We start from the raw sequence: 21,340 nt of genomic DNA, 5'->3' as shown, positions 1-21,340 counted from the left end.
CTCAGTGACTCCTTTCATTGCGAATGGAATTTTGGCCTCCTGTACAAATTTCCACCTGTACCACTTCTACCAAGATTGCCGATGAAGATCAAGCGCGACCGGGCCCAAGTCATTCTTGTGGCTCCGGACTGGGTGCGAAGACTCTGGTACCCCGTCTTAAGCATGGCCATTCCTCTTCAGTAGGATCATCTGTTGCAGCAGCAGCAGGGCAGTTCTCCACCCGAACCTGTCCAGCCTCCACCTCCTGGCATGGAGATTGAGTGGCGACAGTTGACAGCTTTCAACCTTCCTCCCGAAGTCTGTAACGTCATCTTGGCAGCCAGGCGTCCCTCCACTAACAATGTATACGCTTGTAGATGGAACAAATTTGTGGCATGGTGCACAGCAAAGGCTGTGGGTCCCCTTTCTGCCCCTCTGAGGTTCTCCTCTTCATCCTTTCTTTGGTCCGGCAGGGCTCTGCTCTGGGCACCCTTGAAGGCTACCTTTCGGCCATTTCGGCCTTTTGCCTTCCTGATCAGTGTTCTCTTTTCAATTCCAATATATAACAGATTTCTGAAGGGCATTACTCCTCTCTTTTCTCCTTCTCCTTCGTAATGCCCCAGTGGCACTTGAATCTTGTCCTCACTTATCTTATGTGCGCTCCCTTTGAGCCACTACATACTTGTCCTTTTCGTGTCCTTACTTTGAAAACTGCTTTCCTGCTTACCATCCCATCTGCTCGCAGGGTGAGTGAGCTTCAGGCTCTTTCTTCCAAAGCTCTTTCTCGCTGTTCATCCGGACAAAGTGGTCCTTCGTACTAGGCCTTCTTTTCTGCCCAAAGTGGTTACCTCCTTCCATATAGGCCAGACCATCACATTGCCCACCTTCTTCCGTCCGCCGCACCCTTCCAAAGAGGAGGAGAGACTCCACTGTCTGGACTCAAAAAATGTGCCGTCTTTCTACCTTGACCGCACTAAAGACTTCCGGGTGGATGATCAATTCTTCGTGGGTTATATGGGCGTCAAGAAAGGTCGGGCAGTGAACGAACGTACCATCTCTCAATGGGTTATCTTATTCATTAAGATCAGCTATTCTTTGCCAAAAAAGTAACCTTCAGTAGCGCAAAGCGCCCTCTCCATAAGGGCGACAGCAGCCACTACTGCCTTGGGACGTGGTATTCCGTTGGTTGACATCTGCCAGGCGGCCACATGGCCATCCTTGCACACATTCACAGAGCATTACTGCCTGGACAGCCAAGTCTGGAGAGATGGCTTGTTTGGCAGTTCTGTTCGCTAGGACTTCCTGGTGCGAACTTAGTTTGCAGACCCACCTCAGGGGTTGGTATTGCTGGGGTATCTATTCTATGTCTTTTAGGTGAACAAGTTACTTACCTTCAGAAACTATGTATCTTTTAGAGACATATGTCATTCTAGATAACTTCCCGCCCCACCCAGCCTCCCTGTTCTGCTAAGTGACTTCTAGGGATAGGGACTCCCTTTCAGGACCCTAGTTGTGTGCACCAGCGGTCCGTGTCTTGCATGTCTCTGCGTTTCTGGCATGGAAAGTCATGTTAGAACTGATGTCAGAATGCAGGGACGGCGTCTAAGTTGACAGTGCGTCGCCATCCCGGCGATGCCGATGACGAACAGGCAGTCAACCAACGCCACCTACCGACGCGCAAGGGTACTGCTATGAAAAAAGTTCTCCGGATCCAGTCTGACGCCTTGGGCTAAATCTAAGGAAAAGGAATCCATAACTACATAGGTCTCTTATAGAAACATTGTATTCCGAAGGTAAGCAACTTATTCACTTAGTTGCATGCAGAAATGCCACAGAGTGGGGATCTCTGGCACTGTCCCTCCACCTTCCAACTACTTTAAATCTCGGCTCCTCCCCTTCAGCCTCCTCGGTTGTCTTGTTTTCTATGATAGTGCTCCCCTTCGTTGTTTAACCTTTACCTGACCTCCCAAAGACTGACATCCACTCTTGTGAATTTTGTCAATCCACTTTTCTGGTTTCAGAAAAAGCTCCATGAAATAATTGTCAAAATAGCATAATTTCACTCTTGTCATGACACTCATACTGAAGTAAAAAAATGTTTAAAAAAATATGAACTGTACTTCTGAGCGTAAAATTATTAATTTTCAGACATTATGGCTAAAAAAATTGCTGACAAACATTTTCAGGCGTTTCCTCTGCATCAGTAAGAGGATTTCCAGATCTCTGCTAACTGTTAACCATCTCTCTCTTTCCTTCATTGATTGTTATAATTGTGGAATCATTTTTTGTGATAGTGACACAAATTGGAGTTTTTTTAGGTATGGCATTTTTACTTTAAAAATGACATGTACATTTTTAAATGTTCTAGAAAATGAAATCTTATGCAACGGATTTGTAATTTTTTTTAAAGGTTTTTAAAAATTGTATTGTATGAATGTTCTAAATCAAATGGGAGTCCTAAGACTGAGTATTTCGTGTGAAATTTAAGGCTCAAAGAGTTGATAGACATTTACATATTTATCAGCATTCTTCTTTTCAACACTTAAATCAAAGCTGCCCCTCTCACTAAATCCTGAAAGCTGCCTCTCCCACTAAATCATGAAAGCTGCCTGTGTACATTTTTGGTGTTATTGAATATATTACTTCTGAGAAGGCCTGCAAAGTTCTAATTTCTTTTCTGTGGAAATACTTTACTCTATATTTGAACAATTCACATTCGAATGTCCGCTATTAATTCACATGTGGTTGTTCCCAACAGGTTGTACGAACTCTGACAATTAGATATTTCCTCATAGGATTCTACTGCCCTCCTTTAGTCACATTGTTTTTTAACTGGCAGTAAGTCACACTGTCCTCCTCATTAAAACTCTAGTTCTTGGGAGGATAACGTCTTGCATTGATTCTCTGATACTGTCCGATGCATCATGCAATTCAAGCCTCAGCTGGTAACCCCTATGGCTCTTCTGTGGATTTTTGTGCTTCCGAGTTCCCCTGACTGCCTCCCTTCTCTCAGAAAGTGACCTCGATTGATGGACAGGTCTGACATCTCTTTCTGACTGGATCAACAACAGCTGGATCTAAAGTTGACTTTCTCTGCTCTGTTTCAGGAAAACCCCAACAAGACGCTTTCTGAGATGCCTTGAGTGCCTGGTTGTTACCGGGGTCGTTAAGATGGAGTTTTGAGTGGTGCGTTTGTGGAACAGGTGGCAGGCACAGGCCTTTTACATTTGAAAGCAAGCAGAGCGGTCGCTCCCTGAAACTGTGGTTGACAGTAGAAATGTGTGAGTGGAAGATCATCCTTGGTCGTTCTTATAAGGCACGACCATCAGGGTGTGCTGTGTCAACATGTCTCTTCACTTCCACATTTAGAAATCAATCAAGAAGTGCTAAAGTCAAACCGAGGTCCAAGGGCAACCCAGTCATCAACACTCTAATGTCTAGGTTAGCGGCCTGGATGGGCAAGAGTAATTAGTGTATGGCCTGATGTTTATTCGGGGAGGCGGGGTAACAGTCATTTCTTTCTGCTTATCTCACTAATTCTAAAATGCCTTAAAAAAATGGGGGCCTCAAATGCAAAAACAAGTTGATGGATCGAATGCTTAAATTAATCTCAGCCACTGGCAATCGCTCTGGGCGCATCCCAATCCATTGCTTTTCACCCTCCAGTCTTGACCCTGCTTCTTATGGAAAAAGTTAAGCCCGAACTGCCAGGCCAGGTCCTCCCTGGACCATAACACAAGCAAACTAGGACCAGTTTCATCTTAAGCCTTTTCAGCCAGGTATAGGTTGGTTCCAGTGATACAGAGCCCGGGAACTCAGTCTGGGCATACCCGGCGCACTTAGGGCTTGAAATGCATAAACAGCAAATTGATTGTTGGACTGCTTGAACCCTCTTCAGATAAATATGTAGACCTGCTATGTTGGCAAGCCTGCATACATTTGACACTCCTTGAATTTCTGTTTACTCTGTGCTTTCTTCCTCTTCTCCATAGTCTCTCTTCTTTATGCTGTTGAGTCTACTTTGAGAAAGAATGGGCGGGACACCCTTTTATATTTTGTTTTTACATAGTGTTGTTTTAAGTTCACGTAAAAATTATTGAGCACTTGACATAAATGTGAAACAAGCTAATAAACTAACGAGTACTAAAATAATCAGCAGGAAGCCATTAAAGAGGCATACGTTTTCTGATGGACCATGGGCTCTTCCAAAACCCTTCTGCCGAATGCTCAGCCATCTGTCATCGGTGTAGGGCTTACCTTTCCATGGCACTGGGTGGCTAAATCTATTTTGAATAGCTGTAGCATCATTTCCCCTTCTGGTAGTGAGCTGGCACCAGTTGCTGTCATTGGTCCTTAGTTTATCATCCTCTTCTGAGAACAAAGCACGTCTGGCCTTGGTAGGATCAGTGACTGTAGAATCCATACAGATCTCTGCGGCAGGTAAGCTATCTTACTAAGGCATTACACGGATTTAAGTTTTATCTTTCTCACACACTGAGAATGTCCCTTGTTTTTCATTTTCTTCAAATTCTGCTTCAGTGGGGCAATATGGACCTTTGATAAATAATTTGGAACGAAGACATAAAAGCAAGGAGTACATTACTAAATTGACTTTAAGTGAGTTAGAGTCCAGGGTCCAGTGGGCACCTTTTTGGCGCTTGGGATATACTTGGAGACTGTGCAATCCACAAGCACTAATCCCACAAAGGTTAGGTTTGGAGCAGACCTGGTTAGGTTTGGAGCACACACACCTGTGGCAGCAGTTGAGAAAAAAAATCATCAACACCAGCAATGTGTATGTAAACTAAAGCTGTATAATCAGTTTATTCATCTTACTTTGTTCATGGCTGGCTGGAGCGAGGCAGTGAGCACTTAAAAGATGGACTGGAATCTGGCTCAGTTCAATTACAATTGCCTTAGACACTCACAAACTTCCCTTGCATCACCTCTCTGCATTTTAATATGTTGGTACAAGAGGCTTCCCCTTGAAATTGCCTCTGTGTCCTACCTATTCTGGTAAGCTGTACAGCCTAATTGTAGTGGCCTGTAGCTTTATCCTGCACAGTTAGTCATATGCTTCAAGAAAATGATATGGGGCTCAGTGGAAAAAAACATACTGTAATCCCATAACCAGAACCCTGGATTTGCGTGACCCAGTGAAAAGAATGAAGAATAGAAGAAAACCCTCAGCCCCCTGGTACAGTGAGGAGCTGAAATTAATGAGTCACATGTAGGCAGGCTGAGAGGAGGTGGAGAAGGTCCTACATAGTCAGACAGGAAAGGGCTGAAACTAGTGCAGGCTTGGTATAAAGAGACTATATCTCTAGGTTCAAATCACTTTTTTACGCCAAATCTAGCCTGCATGCGCCTAACAGCACAAAAGCTCTCCAATATTATAAGGGATCTTTCCAGCCCAGCTAGCACGGGCAATTAAGTGGTTGCATCGCAGAAACTGTGCGATGAGATTGCCATCCACTTTAATGAAAATATCACCAACATTGTTGATGGTTTTGATCCAGGTAATGCCAGTCGCCAGGATGAACTACCTCACATATTAGCTGAGGAACCTTGGGTAGACACATCTTTGGAGTATTTTCAACCCCTTACTGAGGAGCTCTTTAACAGCCTTGCTCAACGTGTAACCTCTGGGTCTCCCCTAGACCCCCTCCCTCAAGAGTTATTTCCTTGGATGCAGCAGATTTGCTGTCGGTCCTTAGAAGGAGTGGTTCCAGAGGCATGCAAGCAGGCAGTGGTGACCCCCTGCTCAAGAAATCTTCTCTGGACACAACAAACCCAGCAAATTTTAGGCACATCTCTCCTGCCATACCCAATAACAATTCTGGAAAAGGCTATCAGCAAGTAGTCATGCTATCTTGAGGATAACCATTTCCTGGATAGGGATCAGTTTGGTTTTCGCCCAGGACATGGAATGGAAACCGCTTTGGCAACCGTACTGGATAACCTGTGAATGCGAGCCGATTGGTAATCCATCTGTATTAGTATTGCTAGACATGTCGGCTGCATTCCACACGGTGAGACATGCAGTACTGGTGGGAAGATTGGAAAGAATGAGTGTGAAAGGACGAGCTCTGAAGTGGCTGCAATCGTATCTATCAGAGAGACAACAGGTTGTAATCATGACACCGTTCGCCTCTTCTAAGTCTCCGGTACGCCACGGGGGTGCCGCAGGGCTCTGCAATAAGCCCCATTCTCTTTAACATTTACCTGCGTCCTCTGATCCCTATCATTAAATCTTTTGGAATTGACCTGGTCAATTATGCTGACGACACCCAACTGGTGTTCTTTCTGAAAGGGAAGCAAGCGGTGACCATGGACACATTCAAGGAATGTATGCACCAGACCTCTAGTTGGCTCAGAAAAAACTCTTTGCAGTTCAATGGGGGAAAAACAGAGGTGGTATATTGCTCTACTGCTAAAATGGTCAAGTACCTGCCACTAGAGTTCAAACTCACCCCTGGGGATGACCCATTGGCCCCAGTCAAAACTGTGCGTAACTTGGGTGTCCTGGTGGATGACAACCTCCAAATGGAGTCCCAGGCTAACAAAACGGTTAGCGTTTTTTTTGCTTTGCTAAGAACGCTTTGCAGATTCTTCTGTTGCTGCCTAACGATGCTACACCTCTTGTAGTGAGGAGCATAATTCTGAGCAGATTGGACTACTGCAACTCCCTTTATTTGGGAGCACCACAATACATCTTGCAGGGGTTGCAGAGTATCCAGTCTATAGCAGCAAAGCTGGTGCTAAATAGGCAGCGCAGGTCCTCCGCAGCATTGGCCTTGGGGGATCTTCATTGGTTGCCCATTAAGGAAAGAGTCTGCTTTAAGTCTCTATGTAATGTATTTAGAGCAGTACATGGCAAGGGCCCTGTATCTCTGCAGGAGAAATTTACTTGGGATAAGCCCATGAGATATCTTTGCTGTTCCAGCACAAATCTGGTAACGACTACCAGATTTAAGAAATCCAGGATGGGAGGCAGAGCATTTGGTACTGCGGCCTCACGCCTATGAGTGAGCTACCTCAGAGCATTAGACAAGCTAACTATGCTTTAGAATGGCCTGAAAACCTGGCTGTTCCCTAGGAACGAGAGTAATGCTTCCTATTGATAATCAGGCCTTTATGTTTGTTGATGTCACCCGTCTAAGTCACAGCGCCAGGATACCCGTAGGGTGACAGTTCGCACTATACAAGTCTGGCATACAATACATACAATACATATGTGGTGGTGTTTGTAAAGTGTGAGCCTAGCTCAAGGTCCACGTGCACCGACCTAATGAGGCTAGCGGACATCTTTGTATGTATTTGTTGGTGTTTGTAAAGCGTGAGCCTAGCTCAAGATCCACATGCAGAGAAATTGTGAGGCTAGTGGACATCTTTGTATGTATGACAATCAATCAGTTATTTGTGAAGCACGCTACTCGCCCATGAGAGTCTCAAAGCGCTGGGGGAAAAAAGAGGGATTGGGGGATTTTGTGCCGCTCCGTATCAACCAAAGAGGCTCTTCCTGAGTGCTTGCAGTTTAGGGGTTCGTCTGATGCTGAGGGGGAGTTTGTTCCAGGTCTTAGCTTTGTTGTAGGAGAAGACTCTTCCTCCCAATCTGGCTCTATGGATGCTTGGGGTTTTGGCCAAGGCGAGGTCAGCAGAGCAGAGGCTTCTTTTGAGTGCATAGAAGGAGACTCTTTCGTTGATGTATTGGGGTCCGGTGTTGAGGAGAGATTTGTAGGCGTGAGTGAGCAGCTTGTAGGTCACTCTTTTTTCGACGGGGAGCCAATGGAGGTCTCGCAGGTGCTAGATGATGTCTTGTCGTTGGATGCTGAGGACGAGTCTGGCGGTGGTGTTCTGGACGGTGATGGTGTTTGTAAAGCGTGAGTCTAGCTCAAGATCCACGTGCACAGAGTTTGAGGCTAGCGGACATCTTTGTATGTATGTGGTGGTCCTTGTAGAGCGTGAACCTGGCTCCCCAACAACGTGCACCGCGCTAGTGAGGCTAACGGGCGTCTTTGACTAGGCAAACTCAACAAATTAAACTGATCAGAATATCAGTGGCCAAGCTGGTGGGGGACACCTTGTGGAACTTGAAAGTCAGACTTGATGGGAGCTGCCAAATATTGCAAAGGGAAGAAGTCTAACGGTTCAGTAGTTCAGGTTTGAATACTCTGCAAAGGCCTCCATTGGTCGTTGAGCGCCAGGGAGCTCGTGGCGCATTCCGAATCACAAGATGCTCGTAGCAGGTTGTCGAGGATAACATGGCTGGGAGCTTGCAGATCGATGCGTGTGTAAGGGTTTAACCTGCCAGGTCTGCGTGGAGAATCGCTGTAGATAGTATGTGACGTCACTATTCGGAAGCAGGAGGACTGTGTTGGAGGCAGCATCCAGCTTCAGAACCTCGGAGCTCCCGCATGAAACGTCGGGCCACTTCCTCATTGGAGGAGTCGCTTGGGTCCTATGAACGTTTGCTTCTCAGTGTAGATATTCATATTTTATTATGAAACTGGCAACATGACTTCTGCCACTAGGTGGCAGAAGATACAAACACATGATTCCGGACAGTACCCACTATTGCTGAAGACCAAACATTTCTGGCAACCAAGTTAGCGTTTTATTGTGCTCGGGTATTTATTTATTTTTATTTATAAATCATTCTTCGGTCTCGCTTGACGGGCCTGTATTTTTTTTAACCTGTAACAACTTTTTTAAAATGTACATAGCGACCTTCGGCTCTACCCAGAGGAGTGTGACACTGACCTTGTGTGCATCATTACCCCACCCCGCTCGGGACACTCCACCTGGCTGACTGGCACATCTCCACCCACTCCTCTTTGAGCTAGGGACCAGGCCTGCTGCCTCCCAGCTCGGACCGGCTGAGTCAAACTCCTCACGGGTTCCAGCATCCACTCGCAGCGAACCACGGATCGCTAGCTCCTTCCAGCTGCCGAATCCTTTCATCTGCTGCTCTTTCAAAGACCTGACCCAAGACAGCCAAGAGGCGATGAACCCACCGAACTACCACTTTTACTTCGTGGTCCGTGCATGCTTCTTCTCAGCTGTTGGGATCATCCTGTTTGCATGAACCTTAGATGAGCACAGATTAGTATGTGACCTTCGCGGTCCTTGCTTCTTCCATGCCAAGGGAGCTGGCAGGTGGCCATCTGATGTGTGTGAGAGACAGCCATGTTTGGTGCACCCAAAGGGTACCACAGGTGGTGCGGGCGGAGGCTGCCGCCAGCAGGGTTTATGCTGTAGTCGTTTGGCATCTTCCCTGGCGGAACTGATGTGAGATTTTAGGGCAGCCTACCTGATGCCAGCTCGACCCGACCTTTTGATCAAGCACAGTGAAACCTGCTGCAGGTTCTAACCTAAGCCCTGACCTCTGACCTTCCACAAACACGGACACCAGTCCTCACTGTTTGCCACCTCGACAGCACACCCATCTTCAGATGTATCCAGGCCTGCGTGTGCTCAGAATGAGACCTAAGCCATGCCATGGGGAAAAATTGATCAAAGCATGTACGCCTAAAGTTGAGCATTGGACAACTGTAACCCCATCGCAAGAAACTGCATGGTGCTCCAGCACATTCACCCGTACAAATGATGCTTCACAAACGCCCATGCCCGCTATGGATTTCTAAACAGTACATTAGTCTACCCTACTCGGAACATTGCTGGCCATTATCCAGTCTAAATCGCCACTAAATGGGAAACCCCACCAAATACAATATCAAGAGTGCTGCTTTTACTCCAGTGAACAGGAGCCCCAGAATCACAAAGGACGCGCTCATTCCAAAATGGCTTTTAGACTACACTGTAGCTTTTCTGCAGCCGTTTCCTGTCTTTTCTGCTTTTCTAATTCGGTGTTAATGATACAAAACCAACTACCAAGTGCTGGAATTAATTGCAAAACGACAGTCTGTCAAAGATGAGCTTGAACGGTCAGTTTAGTTGTGGCGGAGGTCGTAAAGCCACATTTGGTCCTCTGTCGTCATTCGAGCCAGCCTATCCTTCATAATTGAGTAGTAGTACAGCTGGAGGCTCGCTTTTGAAGTGTTGTGTGGGCCGGACTTACTGCCAGTGGTGGGCTAGCCAGTAACCAGGGCCAGCTTTATTTCTGTTGTGCCCTGGTGAGACAATTTTTGGTGCCCCTACACCCCATGATCGCCTCCTCGGATTCTCTCACTACCACTGGGCAAAAGTGCCCCTCATTTCTCCTATCATAAGTTATTGCTAAATACGTCCCCTCCACAGGTCCCCGCCCATTGCAGCTGCACCAGTCGCACTGCCCTAAAGCTGGCCCTGCCAGCAACTCCCTTCTTTTGAAGGTGGGGCTTTGGAGAGGCCTCTTGTGCCACTCCAGCTCTTCCGCCATAGTAGAAGTGGTATTCTTAAAATATAAACACATTTCTCTCACCATTAGTAATGTTCCTCAGCAGCATCTGTGCTTCCATGCAAAGTGTACAGTTATCTGCTCGTTGCTCAGTCTGTGCCAGCCATGGGTGCAAACTACTCATTAAAGTCCAGGTGCTAAAAAAAAAAAAAGTTTGTGGCAGAATCCTAGTAAACACCTGCTAAAATTAAGCACTTGATAACTACCATAAACACAAGCAGACACTGCCGGGTTCTCTGGTGCTTGGTGTGCTACTGGTGATGTCCCAACACAGAAGGTGGGTATGGTGTCACTGATACACCCTCGAACAGTTATTCTGAGTACTGGAATAGCTGTGGTACCTATGGTACAAGGATAGTGAGGGGGTTAGGGTCATGAGGTAGATCATTTCACACTGCTTTGCTGGTGTTCCCCGTACATTAACTCTGAAGCACCTTTTCATACTTCATCCCAAATCATATCTACAAAATCTCATAGGTTCTGAAGGAGTTAAAGTGGCTTCCTCTGTATTCTAAATTAAAAACGCGAACCCTGTTGTCTGGCGTATAAGGCTCCAAATGTGGTTACCTCATTTTATATGGGTCTGTTGCTCACCTACTCTAACGAATGTTGGTGACAAAGCAATAGGCTTTACATGTTTTCTGGTAGATCCTTGTAGGTCCTCGGGCGAGGACAGGTGCATACTAACTTGAGTGGAGGGAACAGACAGGCTGTGAACCACGCACCTCCTGCAATTTACCTGCAGACAATGTGTATCAGGCAAACAATCAGATCCTCCCAGAGACCGTCAAAAATACATATTTCTAATACTTTCCTGCTACTCTTTTTCCCAAAAGGGGCGTATACACACCTAAGAAATTCAGTTAAATTTAATGCCCACTTTTTGTGCAGAATATATAGAAGAGTAATTGCAGACATCAAACTTGTGGTTATATTAATATGAGCCTCTCAACATGTGAACAATCTTAAAATTGACAATATATTTAGCAATATTTGATGGAATCCCTTTCCTCCTAATTCTAGCTAATGTTTGTTGGCACCAAAAGTTTGAGCTTCCCACGAGTTCCCATGGCGCACATGCATACCTGCTCAGTGCTTGTTTTCCAGCCTGCTGCCTGCCCTTGAGCAGGCTGCTTCTCATCGCTATGTCTCTATTCTCAGTGAAAAAAATATAGTAAGTGCTACCTTAATGCAGATGGTTTGTTGTAGATGAACGGTTTGAAACTTCTCTCTTCTTGAGAGACGTGCAAACATGCTTTATATAATAATTTTCATACTTATTTTGGTAAGAATTAACCATGTCCTCTGTAATGTGAGTTAAGAATAGAAGCCATAGAAGTCCTAGTCAGCCATAGAAGTTATCAGTTACCTAGGGTTGTCTACTTTGAGCATAAACCCCAGGTCCGAAACCAGGATCATCTGCCTCCATTTCTTTTACTGTCTCAGTCCGGATTCGAAGGTGCTGAACATCATTGGGTCTCGCATGCCCTCTGCTCTCAGATCCAACGGATATGGTGGGTCGGCTGCAAGCAGCTGGCTGTAGACTTCCTCAGATTCCAGGACAGGTTCTGGGCATTGACTATCACCAGACAGATTTCAGCACCGATTCCTACTTTAAATATCTATTCAGAGCTGCCATGCTTTTTTCCTTCTAAAAGTCACATTTTTTGAATTGATAAAATATGATCTACAAATACACTATCAAAGTATAGCCTAATCTTCCCGACGGCCCCCCAGCGCCGGGACACCTCGCCTGAGGTAGCTGCGCGCTTTACAAATGCTGGTATTATTAATAAAACCGTGCTATACTGTAAATGCAAATCAATGAAATGGCACCTAGCAGCTATATATCATAAAATAGATGTAAAGCCTTGGGTAAGGGTGTTCCAGACAAGCAAGTATATTTTGCGAGGCAGGCGCAGAAGCAGAATTTAGGCAAAACAAATAATAAAAGGATCAAAACAAGTCTTCAACTGGAAACACCAAAACTTCAAGCATCTTCGGTGCTAAAGCAATCCTGTACTCCTGCTGCAACCTGTTTTATCGAACACCCTTCCTCCCGACACAGGACACTACCTAAACTCCTCACCTTCAAGCAATACAGATGAACACTGATCTTTTGGGACCTTCTGTTGACCAAATGTCCGTTTACCTGCTCGCTCACTTGTGTATATTGTATTGCTGCATCCTTTCAGTTAAACCTCTCATGGTAACCCTCTCATCTAGATTGAAGCCAACATATCTTTCAGTGTTGTATGTATATGTAAGGCACACTAATGCCTTTCAGATACAGCAGGCACTATAGAAAGATGAATAGTTGTGTGTAAACCACAGGTGCTGAACCACTGGTTTTCCAAATACACCGGTGTTGTTGCAAATATAGTCTGATGCGATATTCAAGGAACCAGTAGTGGGCTCAGTAAGTTGTCTGGCATGGTCGATTCTCCCTTAGTATTTTGAAGAAAGCACTAGAACACCGATATAATATTCGTGACCACCTAGACCACTGGAAAGCTGCCAGGAAAATTGGAACTTAGTTTTCTGCTACAACAGCATCAAGTTTTCTGCATGATTTATTTGGCATTATTTTTAAGTTGCGTCGTAACACAGCTGCCTCTTCCATATTGAACAAAACATCCTTTCTGCCTTAAGTTTGGCGCTCTAAAGTATACTTCCCTATCCTTTTTAATGGAAATAGTTGTAATTGTGCAAACTTTCTTATCCCTTTTCTCCCTTATTACTGAAAGGTTGCTATAAATCCGTACATTGACTGGTTGAAAAGAACAATGATTTGGTTTCTTGAGGTTATTAATCCCAGATTACCAACATCTCTTGCTGGGAATAAGGGTGCTCCTTCCACTGTTTCTGGAGATAGTAATTTATAGTAGAGCTTAGTTCCCATGAAGTGTTCCCGTTGCCCATCCTAAAGATGATTCTCAAATACCAAGCCCTGTTTCTATCTGTTGAGCCCCACACATTTGTCTCTTGGCTTCTGAATTTTTTGGGGACATTGCAGTTTTTTAAATGTAATTCTTATTGACTTTGTTTTCAGACATTCCAGAAATTCCAGAAAGCATCCGGTTCTGCAAGTCCTTGGAGATCGCAGACTTCAGCGGCAATCCTCTGGCCAGGTAAGACCGCATTCTCTGGGGAGGAGCAGCTAAGTCGACCTCTTTTCCTATAAGGTTCAATGCAATTTGGAATTATCAGCTCTTTCTAGTGACTTCTCTTATGTCCATTCTCAGACGTTGGGCGAAGATGCATTGCTACCTTCTTTAGAAACCAGATTATGAAATGTCATAGAAGTTATCAGTTACCTAGGTTTGTCTACTTTGAGCATAAACCCCAGGTCAGAAACCAGGATCATCTGCCTCCATTTCTTTTACTGTCTCAGTCCGGATTCGAAGGTGCTCAACCTACTTGGGTCTCGGCATGCCCTGTGCTCTCAGATCCAACAGATATGGTGGGTCGGCTGCAAGCAGCTGGCTGTAGACTTCCTCATATTCCAGGACAGGTTCTGGGCATTGGCTGTCAGACAGATTTCAGCACTGATTCTGACTCTTGATTTGTGGGTAAGTTGCTCCTCTTATTTCAGTTAAGCTATATTCAAAAACTCATCACCATGGCCCTCTAGAGCAGCACTTATCTTCCTGCGTCAGCTCTACAAACGAGGTAGTGGAGCATGCCCTCACTTGGTCTTAGGAATTTGTATTCCAATCGATACTGTAGACTTTAAGAGTGGTGGCTCAACTGTTTCCAGACACCCCAAAGCGCAAGACTGAGGGAGAGGCTTAAGAAATGTTTATCATTTGGGAGCTGTGCGACGCAACTCTTTTCTCCAGGCAGATCTGCCAATCTGCATTACTAGTTTTGGACAGCCAAGCAGGGATCTGGCCTGACAGGAGTCATATGTGGATTACCCTACCCTACCTTTCGTAGACATGTTTCAGGACTCTGGAAGTCACATAAGGAATGTTTGGCCAATAACTGCAGCATGGAGGTGTACCTCCTTTCTTATGCTAGGTAGGATACCATCCACATAGCACACAGCTACAACACACACCTCTCACGACAGGCCACTTCTCCTCACATGCATTCAGGAGAAGGTGAAGGGCACCTGGTCTGAGAGAAGGTACCAATTTATCTATACATGTGTTGCCAATGGACTTCATAGGTACAGGTAACAAAAAAAATCTTGTGACCCTTGCAGAACTTCCACCAAACATCAATTTTACCAGAGAGAGAGTCATTAGTCACCCTTCACTGTGTGTGATTACACACTCAGTGCACACATACTCCAGCACATTTGTGCTGTCTTGGAGAACTAAAACACACAAATTCACTGTCTAGTTCTAGGTCATTAAATGGTAACCAACGTTCCTTGTGTCTGCTGGTTCAGTCTGTGTTTTCTTGAAATTTAGGTGAAAGTTTTCAGTTGAGAAAACACTGTCGCTCTTGGATGTGGGCCCTCCTTGCTGTGCTATCAGAAGGCAGTGCCTTACCTAATCTGTGGGCGATGCCCCCTGTAGGAAAGTACTCCTTTTAGACATGAACACCCCCACTTTTTCAACTGGAAGTGCACTGGGTTCCTGCTAACCAGTGCTAGATCTCTTTCCAAGAACTGTACAGTTGGTTCCCCAATTGGCAATGCCTTTATCCTCCTCTGTAAGTACCTAGTAAATGGTACCGGGGGTACTAAAGAGGGCCCCTCAAGGGCTGGAGCACTTATTGTGCACCCCCAAGGGACCCCTCACCAACCTCATGCATGGCTGCTATCGCAAGCTGTGTGTTTTGGTGAAGGCAAAAGTGAAAATACGACCTGACACCCCCCCCTGTGTGTCAGACGCCTAATACTGCATGTGGTACTTGAAAGTCATCCCTACAGCATGCATTACAGCCCTAAGGCAGGGTGCTTGGTATTACATGTGAGGGCATGCCTGAATGAGCAGTAATGCCCCTCTGTGAGTCAGTTCCATTACTGCCAGTGCAAGGGAACAGGGAAGCCATTTTAGAACATATGCTGGGCACTTTTGAAAATGATTTCCCCAGCTACAGGTTGGCTTCACAGAAAAAAGGGATGTTTGGTATTGCACATCTCATATTGATAAACCCACACTGAATCCAGTGTTGTCTTTACCAATGCATGCACACAGAGGGCACCTTGGAGGTGCCCCCTGAAAGCCTACCAGCTTCTGGTGTGTTCGCTGACTCGTTTCTGCTAGCCTGCTACCTGAGACACTGTTCTGACCTTCTAGGGTGAGGGTCATTTCTCTTCAGAGGCCCAGAACAAAAACCTGTCCGAAAGGAGGGTGTCACACCCCCTCCCACCTGCTGTTTAGCCTTCCTAGGCTGGCAAGCTTCAGAAAACTGCCGCCTTTGAAATGCAAATCTGGCTCCCCTCACAGGAAAGGAAGCCCACCTCCTTTGTCCAGAGCCCCTTTGGCTCCTGGACAGGTGGGAAAATTAGCCAGCTAGTTAGGCATGCCACCCCCCAGGTTAGCACCTCCCCTAAGGTGGGCTAAACTGAGGTGGCCACAACTTTCCAGAAGCAGCCATCTTTGTGATAGCATACTTAGGAATTCTGGGACAGGGTTATGCCCATTTCCTACAGAAAGTTGTCATATAGGGTATGTAGTGACCCCAAGGGTCAATAGCCCACTAGGTACTACCCTACACTACCCCTAATGCCCTAAAAATTCAGTATTTGGGGAAACCCCTGGCACCAGAAAAACAGATCCTCCTGACCTGAAAGACATAAGGACGTGAAGATTCACTTCCTGGAATAACAGATGATTCAGCAACTGACTTGGTACTAACCCTGCAGGCCTGCCTGCTGCCTTCGCTAATTGCACCAAAAGAGGAATGTTCAGCAGCTGCTGAGTCCCCAAAGCCCCAGAGACCTGCCAGCACTTTACCCAGGAACCAAGACTTCCTGAGAAGCAGCAGACCTGCTTCCCTGCAGACATCCAAAGACCCCTGGAAGAATTCTGTGACTGCAGAAACCCAACCCCTAAGGACACCACTGTACCAGTCGCTCCAAGCCAGATTTGAAGTGGGCCAACGGTTTCAGTGTGGTCCCTTAGAGACCGAGCCTGGTGTGGTGATACCTGTCGTGGACTTCCCAATGTCGCCTGCTGACTCTGCACCCAGGCCCCCTCTACCGTGACTGCTCCTGATAAGAAAAGCCTGACACCTAGCAACACATCTGCACCGGTCACCTCTGGGCCGCGAAGAAGAGGACCAAAAATTATCCCTACATCCCTGAGCATTGTGAGTCCTGATCCCCCTGTTAGTTCAGCCCGACTGGCCTCCCAGTCCAAATCTGCAGCCCCATAGAGTAACATTGGGTACTCGATGCTGTTGTGCACCTCTGCACCCGGCTGTCCTCATGCTGCTGGTGGGGTTCTGCTGGTGTGTCTTGGATCTTGCCCAACCCTCACCTTAACTCCTGGAGACTGGTTCTGTAAGTTGCTTTATTATAACCGAGTCCCGCATTGACTTTTCCTCCCAAACGATAACATTGCAGCTTCCAGAAAGTGCACTGTCAATTTTTTGAACTCTAAAATATTTGTATTAAAAAACTTACTTACCTGAACAAATTGTTTCTGGTGCCAAAGCATATATGAAGATCCTGGTTCTTTTTTTTATAAATTGGCGTGGATTTCCTTCTTGAGTAGTGTGTCTCACTTTACTATTGTGTGCATTTACAGATGTCTTGCACTCCTCTATGATAAGCCTAAGGCTGTTCGACCACACTACCACTTAGAAGAGCACCTTCGGATTGCCATAGCAAGCCCCTGTCCACTCATAAGGGAACCCCTGGACTCTATACAGTATATCTCATTTTCATATATCCTATAAAGAGCGATCTTCCTGCACCCCTTTATAGTAACCTTGCCTAGTCTCTGGCTAGAGGTGTCATCACAGCTGTCGAGGTCACACCTTAAGGCCGTGAGAGTGGCTGTTTGCCTGTAGTGACACCCAGCACCTCTGACCTATTGTAACACCCTAGAGCGAGAAAAGTATAGTTACCTTAGGACCCCGAGAGTTGAGTTGCAATTTTTGGTAACGCTTCAAACCAAGGAGTGCCGATTTTAGAAGAGAGTTGTACTGTAAAGGCCTCCTGAAGATTAATTGTGCTGTGATTTTTACTATCTCTTGACCTGGCCTTTTCACAGAGGTCTCTGGTGTTGGAGTTTTAATCTTCGATAAGAGTGTATGCCACCAATTTCTAAGGTGGTGTTTTGATTGTAGAGTATCAGCTATCCATTATTTTATTTTTTTCCATCAGAGGCCAGTCTTTAATTGTTAGACAACATACCTCAATTCACCTTCATTTACCCGTATCTTGTGTGTGGCTTCACCTCATTGAACCATCATACAGGTGTAAGCTGAAAGCAGAATTTTCAAGCTTCTATGCAAGAAGAAATGTATCAACCAATCAACTGTACTTACCCATGGCACCAAAGCCTTACTGTGGCACACCCAACAACAAAAAACACAAGTTACATCATCAAGTCTGAGTAGCTGATTACATTTAGACAATCCCTTTCTTTGGTTGGGGAGTAGATGGTTGATTGATTGTCTTAATTCCTATCTGAAAGGAAAGAGGTATGGGGAATACAATATTATTAAAAAATGTGGGGAATGGTGAGTATCTGGGTTTGAACTCCACTGACCATGTTATTGAGTGTCTGGGTTTGAACTCCATTGACCATTCTATTGATTCAAGTTTTGACTTAAATCTTAATTTAGAAATCCCTAGTCGCGACCAAGTATTGACCCTGCTAAGAGGGCTGCGAGCAAATGGGGCTTCTGGACCTAATGGGTTACCAAATGCCCTGTTTTGCGCAAATGGTGATATGTGGGCAGGTGTTTTACATAGTCTATTCAGGGAAGTTTTGACTAGGGGAATGGTCCCAGAATCCTGGCAAGGCAGCATAGTGCAACCTAGTTATGAGCGGCCCGGTGGCTAATCCTGCTAACTATCGATTGATTTCGCTTACTGATGTCGATGCAAAGGTGTTTGCCACAACGCTTTTGATAGAATTGGAAGATTGGGCTACACAGGAGGGCATAATACCATTCAATCAGACTGGTTTCCGGAAAGGTCAATCCACTATTACAAACTTGCTGGCTTTAACTTTAATTGCGGAGAGGGCTGTCTTAAATAAGCAAAATGTATACATTGCTTTTATTGACCTTAAGGCAGCCTTCGACTCGGTGCCTCGGACCCGGTTATGGAAAAAATTGGTGGATCGAGGCATCCCTGGAAGGTAAGAGCAGGTACAATTGATACTGTTAAGACATATAGATACTTAGGGGTGATGTTTGACAACTGTGTGACTTTTACATTTCATCTTAAGGATCTTAGGGCTAAGGCTGCGACTCTGATCCATGCTTTTAAATGTCTTAAAAAGTCTTTGAACTGCCAATCCTATGATTTTATTCTTAAAGTAATCAAAGCTAAATTACAACCAACTCTCATATATGGTACTCCTATTACTAGAGGGAAAGATTTGAAAATACTTGACTTGTTGTTAATTAAGGTTTTTAAAGCAACCTTTGCGATTGCTAAATCAGTGTGTCAAGCAGGAATAAGAATTGAGTTTGGTCTCCAGAGACAGAGCCTGGTATCAAAAGGAGCATTTTTAAAATGCATGGCAACATTGTCTGCATCAGATCCATCATCCTTAGGGAACATTTGTACGCAAGAAATAGACAAGTCTGTCTATGCGGCTTAATGGAGATCTTATATTTTAACCTCCCTAAGCGATATCGGCCTGCAAATTGCACTACAAGACTTGAAAATGCCCAATTATAAGTTAATTAAAAAAAAGACGTATTAAAACTGAATCGTTTAAACTAGACGAAATTGATTTAGCAGAGGAAAATTATGCATGGTATGTGACTAATTCATACCAATCACTATGTATTCAGCCGTATTTTAATGTTTTCTTCTAAACAAAGTTAAAAAATATGTTTTTTAAGATTGAGTATGGGATTAAACCCAACAAAGGAGGGCATGCAATCATGGATTAAGCAGTGGCCGGACTCTAATTGTAGACTTTGTGGTTGGCCACAGGAAACTCTATTCCATATAGTGTGTGTGTGCCCTAAGTTGATCAAGCTTCGACTTATAGTTTTGAGACCTTATTTCTTGGAGAGCGGGGTTAGATCTGCTAGTCGGGCATTACATTTTTTTTTTTTTGGGTGTAAGATGTTTATTGCACATTTTCACACAAGTAAAATACACTTTCACCGCCTACAACCATAATAGGCCAGCTACATATTTGCACAAGTCATGAAATGTGTTGATTGTCATACACAGCCCATCAGCCGACAACCTTTGGTCCGGCGGCGTTGCATGAAATAGCATGTGCGAAACAAAACAGTGCCGTAAACGCTTCCAAATACGTTCATGTTCTTACAGTTTTTCACTTTTATATGTAACCATAGTGAAACAATTAAACAAAAGAAGAATACCCCTGGAACTGAGGTCACTGTGTCACAGCATTCTCCCCCCCCCATTACAAATCGATTATCAATACTCATCTCCATTTAGTGTGTCTCAATCCTTCTTGTCAATGTTGTGCACCTGGTACTGGTGTACGTGCTAGCAAGTATTGCCTGAAATACTCCCAATAATCCCTAGGGCGTGAGCTAGTCGGCAATTCTTCCTCGTAAGTGGCTAGCGTGTCGCAGCAATATGTTAAATCTTCCAGCCAGTTTTTCATCTTGGGCCCCATTTTACTATTCCAATGTAGGGACACTCTGTTTTGCCATTAAAAGAGCTACCACACAGAATTTACGCCTTTGCGCTCTTAGCTGCGGTACTATACCCAACAAATGGACCTTGGCCGTACATTTGATTGATGCCCCAAGCATGTCATTAAGGGCCTGTACTACTTGCTCCCAGTATCCCACCACAGGGCGACAGTGCCATGCTAAGTGCATGAAGTCTGCGTTCTGCCTGCCTGCACCTAACACAGTTGGAGTTGTCCCTTAAACCGTACCTGTGTAGCCGCTGAGGCGTATAGTACATTTGGTGGAGGTATTTATAGTGGATGATCCTCAGGTTACCATTAGGTGTCAGTATGCCAGTTAGCAGGCAAGTGGTTTCCCATTCCTCCTCCGAAAGTGTATCCTCCAATACTTTGCTCCATTTATCTCTCATCCCCACAGTGTTCCCTCCAATGTTTGTCTGTGTGCTTGTGTATAATCTTGACACTAAATGAGAGGCCGTGGGTGTTGTGAGAACCAGCTGTAAAGGAGTTAATGTCTGGGGTTCCTCCGGAAAAGTAGGAAAGTGCTCTCTCACTGCCCTCTGCAATCTGTAGTAGGTGAAGCTAAACAGCAGTGTTGGATTGCTAATATAATCTAGTTTGTCTAGGGTCTGAAAGACCCCATCTTTATATGTCTCCCATCTTGTCTATGCCAGCGTGCCTCAGTAAGTCCATTCCGACCTGTTCCTGCGTGACCGAGAGCGCCGGGTGATGGGCTAGTGGGAGTGCAGGTGCATAGAGTGGCAGGCTGTTAGCTACCTTGCCCAGTAGTCTCCACGCTTCCGTGGTGGTGTTGACCGGGTTAATGTCGCGTGTATGTAATTTAACTCGTTTATGTGGTAATATGTTGGTCAACGGGACCGGGTCCGCGTCCCCCGCTTCCACCGCCACATGTGTTAGGAAAGGTATCTCGTGGTACCAGTAATGCGCAAATTGCGCCTGAGCACATAAGTAATAAAGATAAAGATCTGGGACCTTGAAACCCCCCTTAGCATATGGTAGTGTCATCGTGTGTAACTCCAACCTGGCTTGTTTTCCCGCCCAAATCCGATTCAGCATTAGTGTTCTGATGTTATGGAACACCTCCGCAGGAGGCTTAGTTGGTATGTTGTTGAACAAATAGAGGAACCTGGGCAGCAACACCATTTTCACGATGGCAACTCTGTCCGTCGGTGAC

General features: G+C 45.3%; 1 protein-coding gene across 24 annotated transcripts in view; it reads left to right on the top strand.

The window, feature by feature from the left end:
• The window catches only part of SCRIB (scribble planar cell polarity protein), a 668,035-nt gene that overhangs the window by 209,562 nt on the left and 437,133 nt on the right, over positions 1-21,340 (top strand). For all 24 annotated transcript variants that reach the window (XM_086966382.1, XM_086966383.1, XM_086966358.1 and 21 more), the window contains exon 3: positions 13,431-13,509. In XM_086966382.1, coding sequence (XP_086822508.1) covers positions 13,431-13,509 — 79 coding nt within the window. The remainder of the gene's footprint in view (positions 1-13,430; positions 13,510-21,340) is intronic.

The sequence above is a fragment of the Lissotriton vulgaris genome, chromosome 4_1 (assembly GCF_964263255.1).
Source record: "Lissotriton vulgaris chromosome 4_1, aLisVul1.2, whole genome shotgun sequence".
Lineage (NCBI taxonomy): Eukaryota > Metazoa > Chordata > Amphibia > Caudata > Salamandridae > Lissotriton > Lissotriton vulgaris.
The sequence above is the reverse complement of the archived record's forward strand: the minus strand, read 5'-3'. Positions and strand labels throughout refer to the sequence as shown.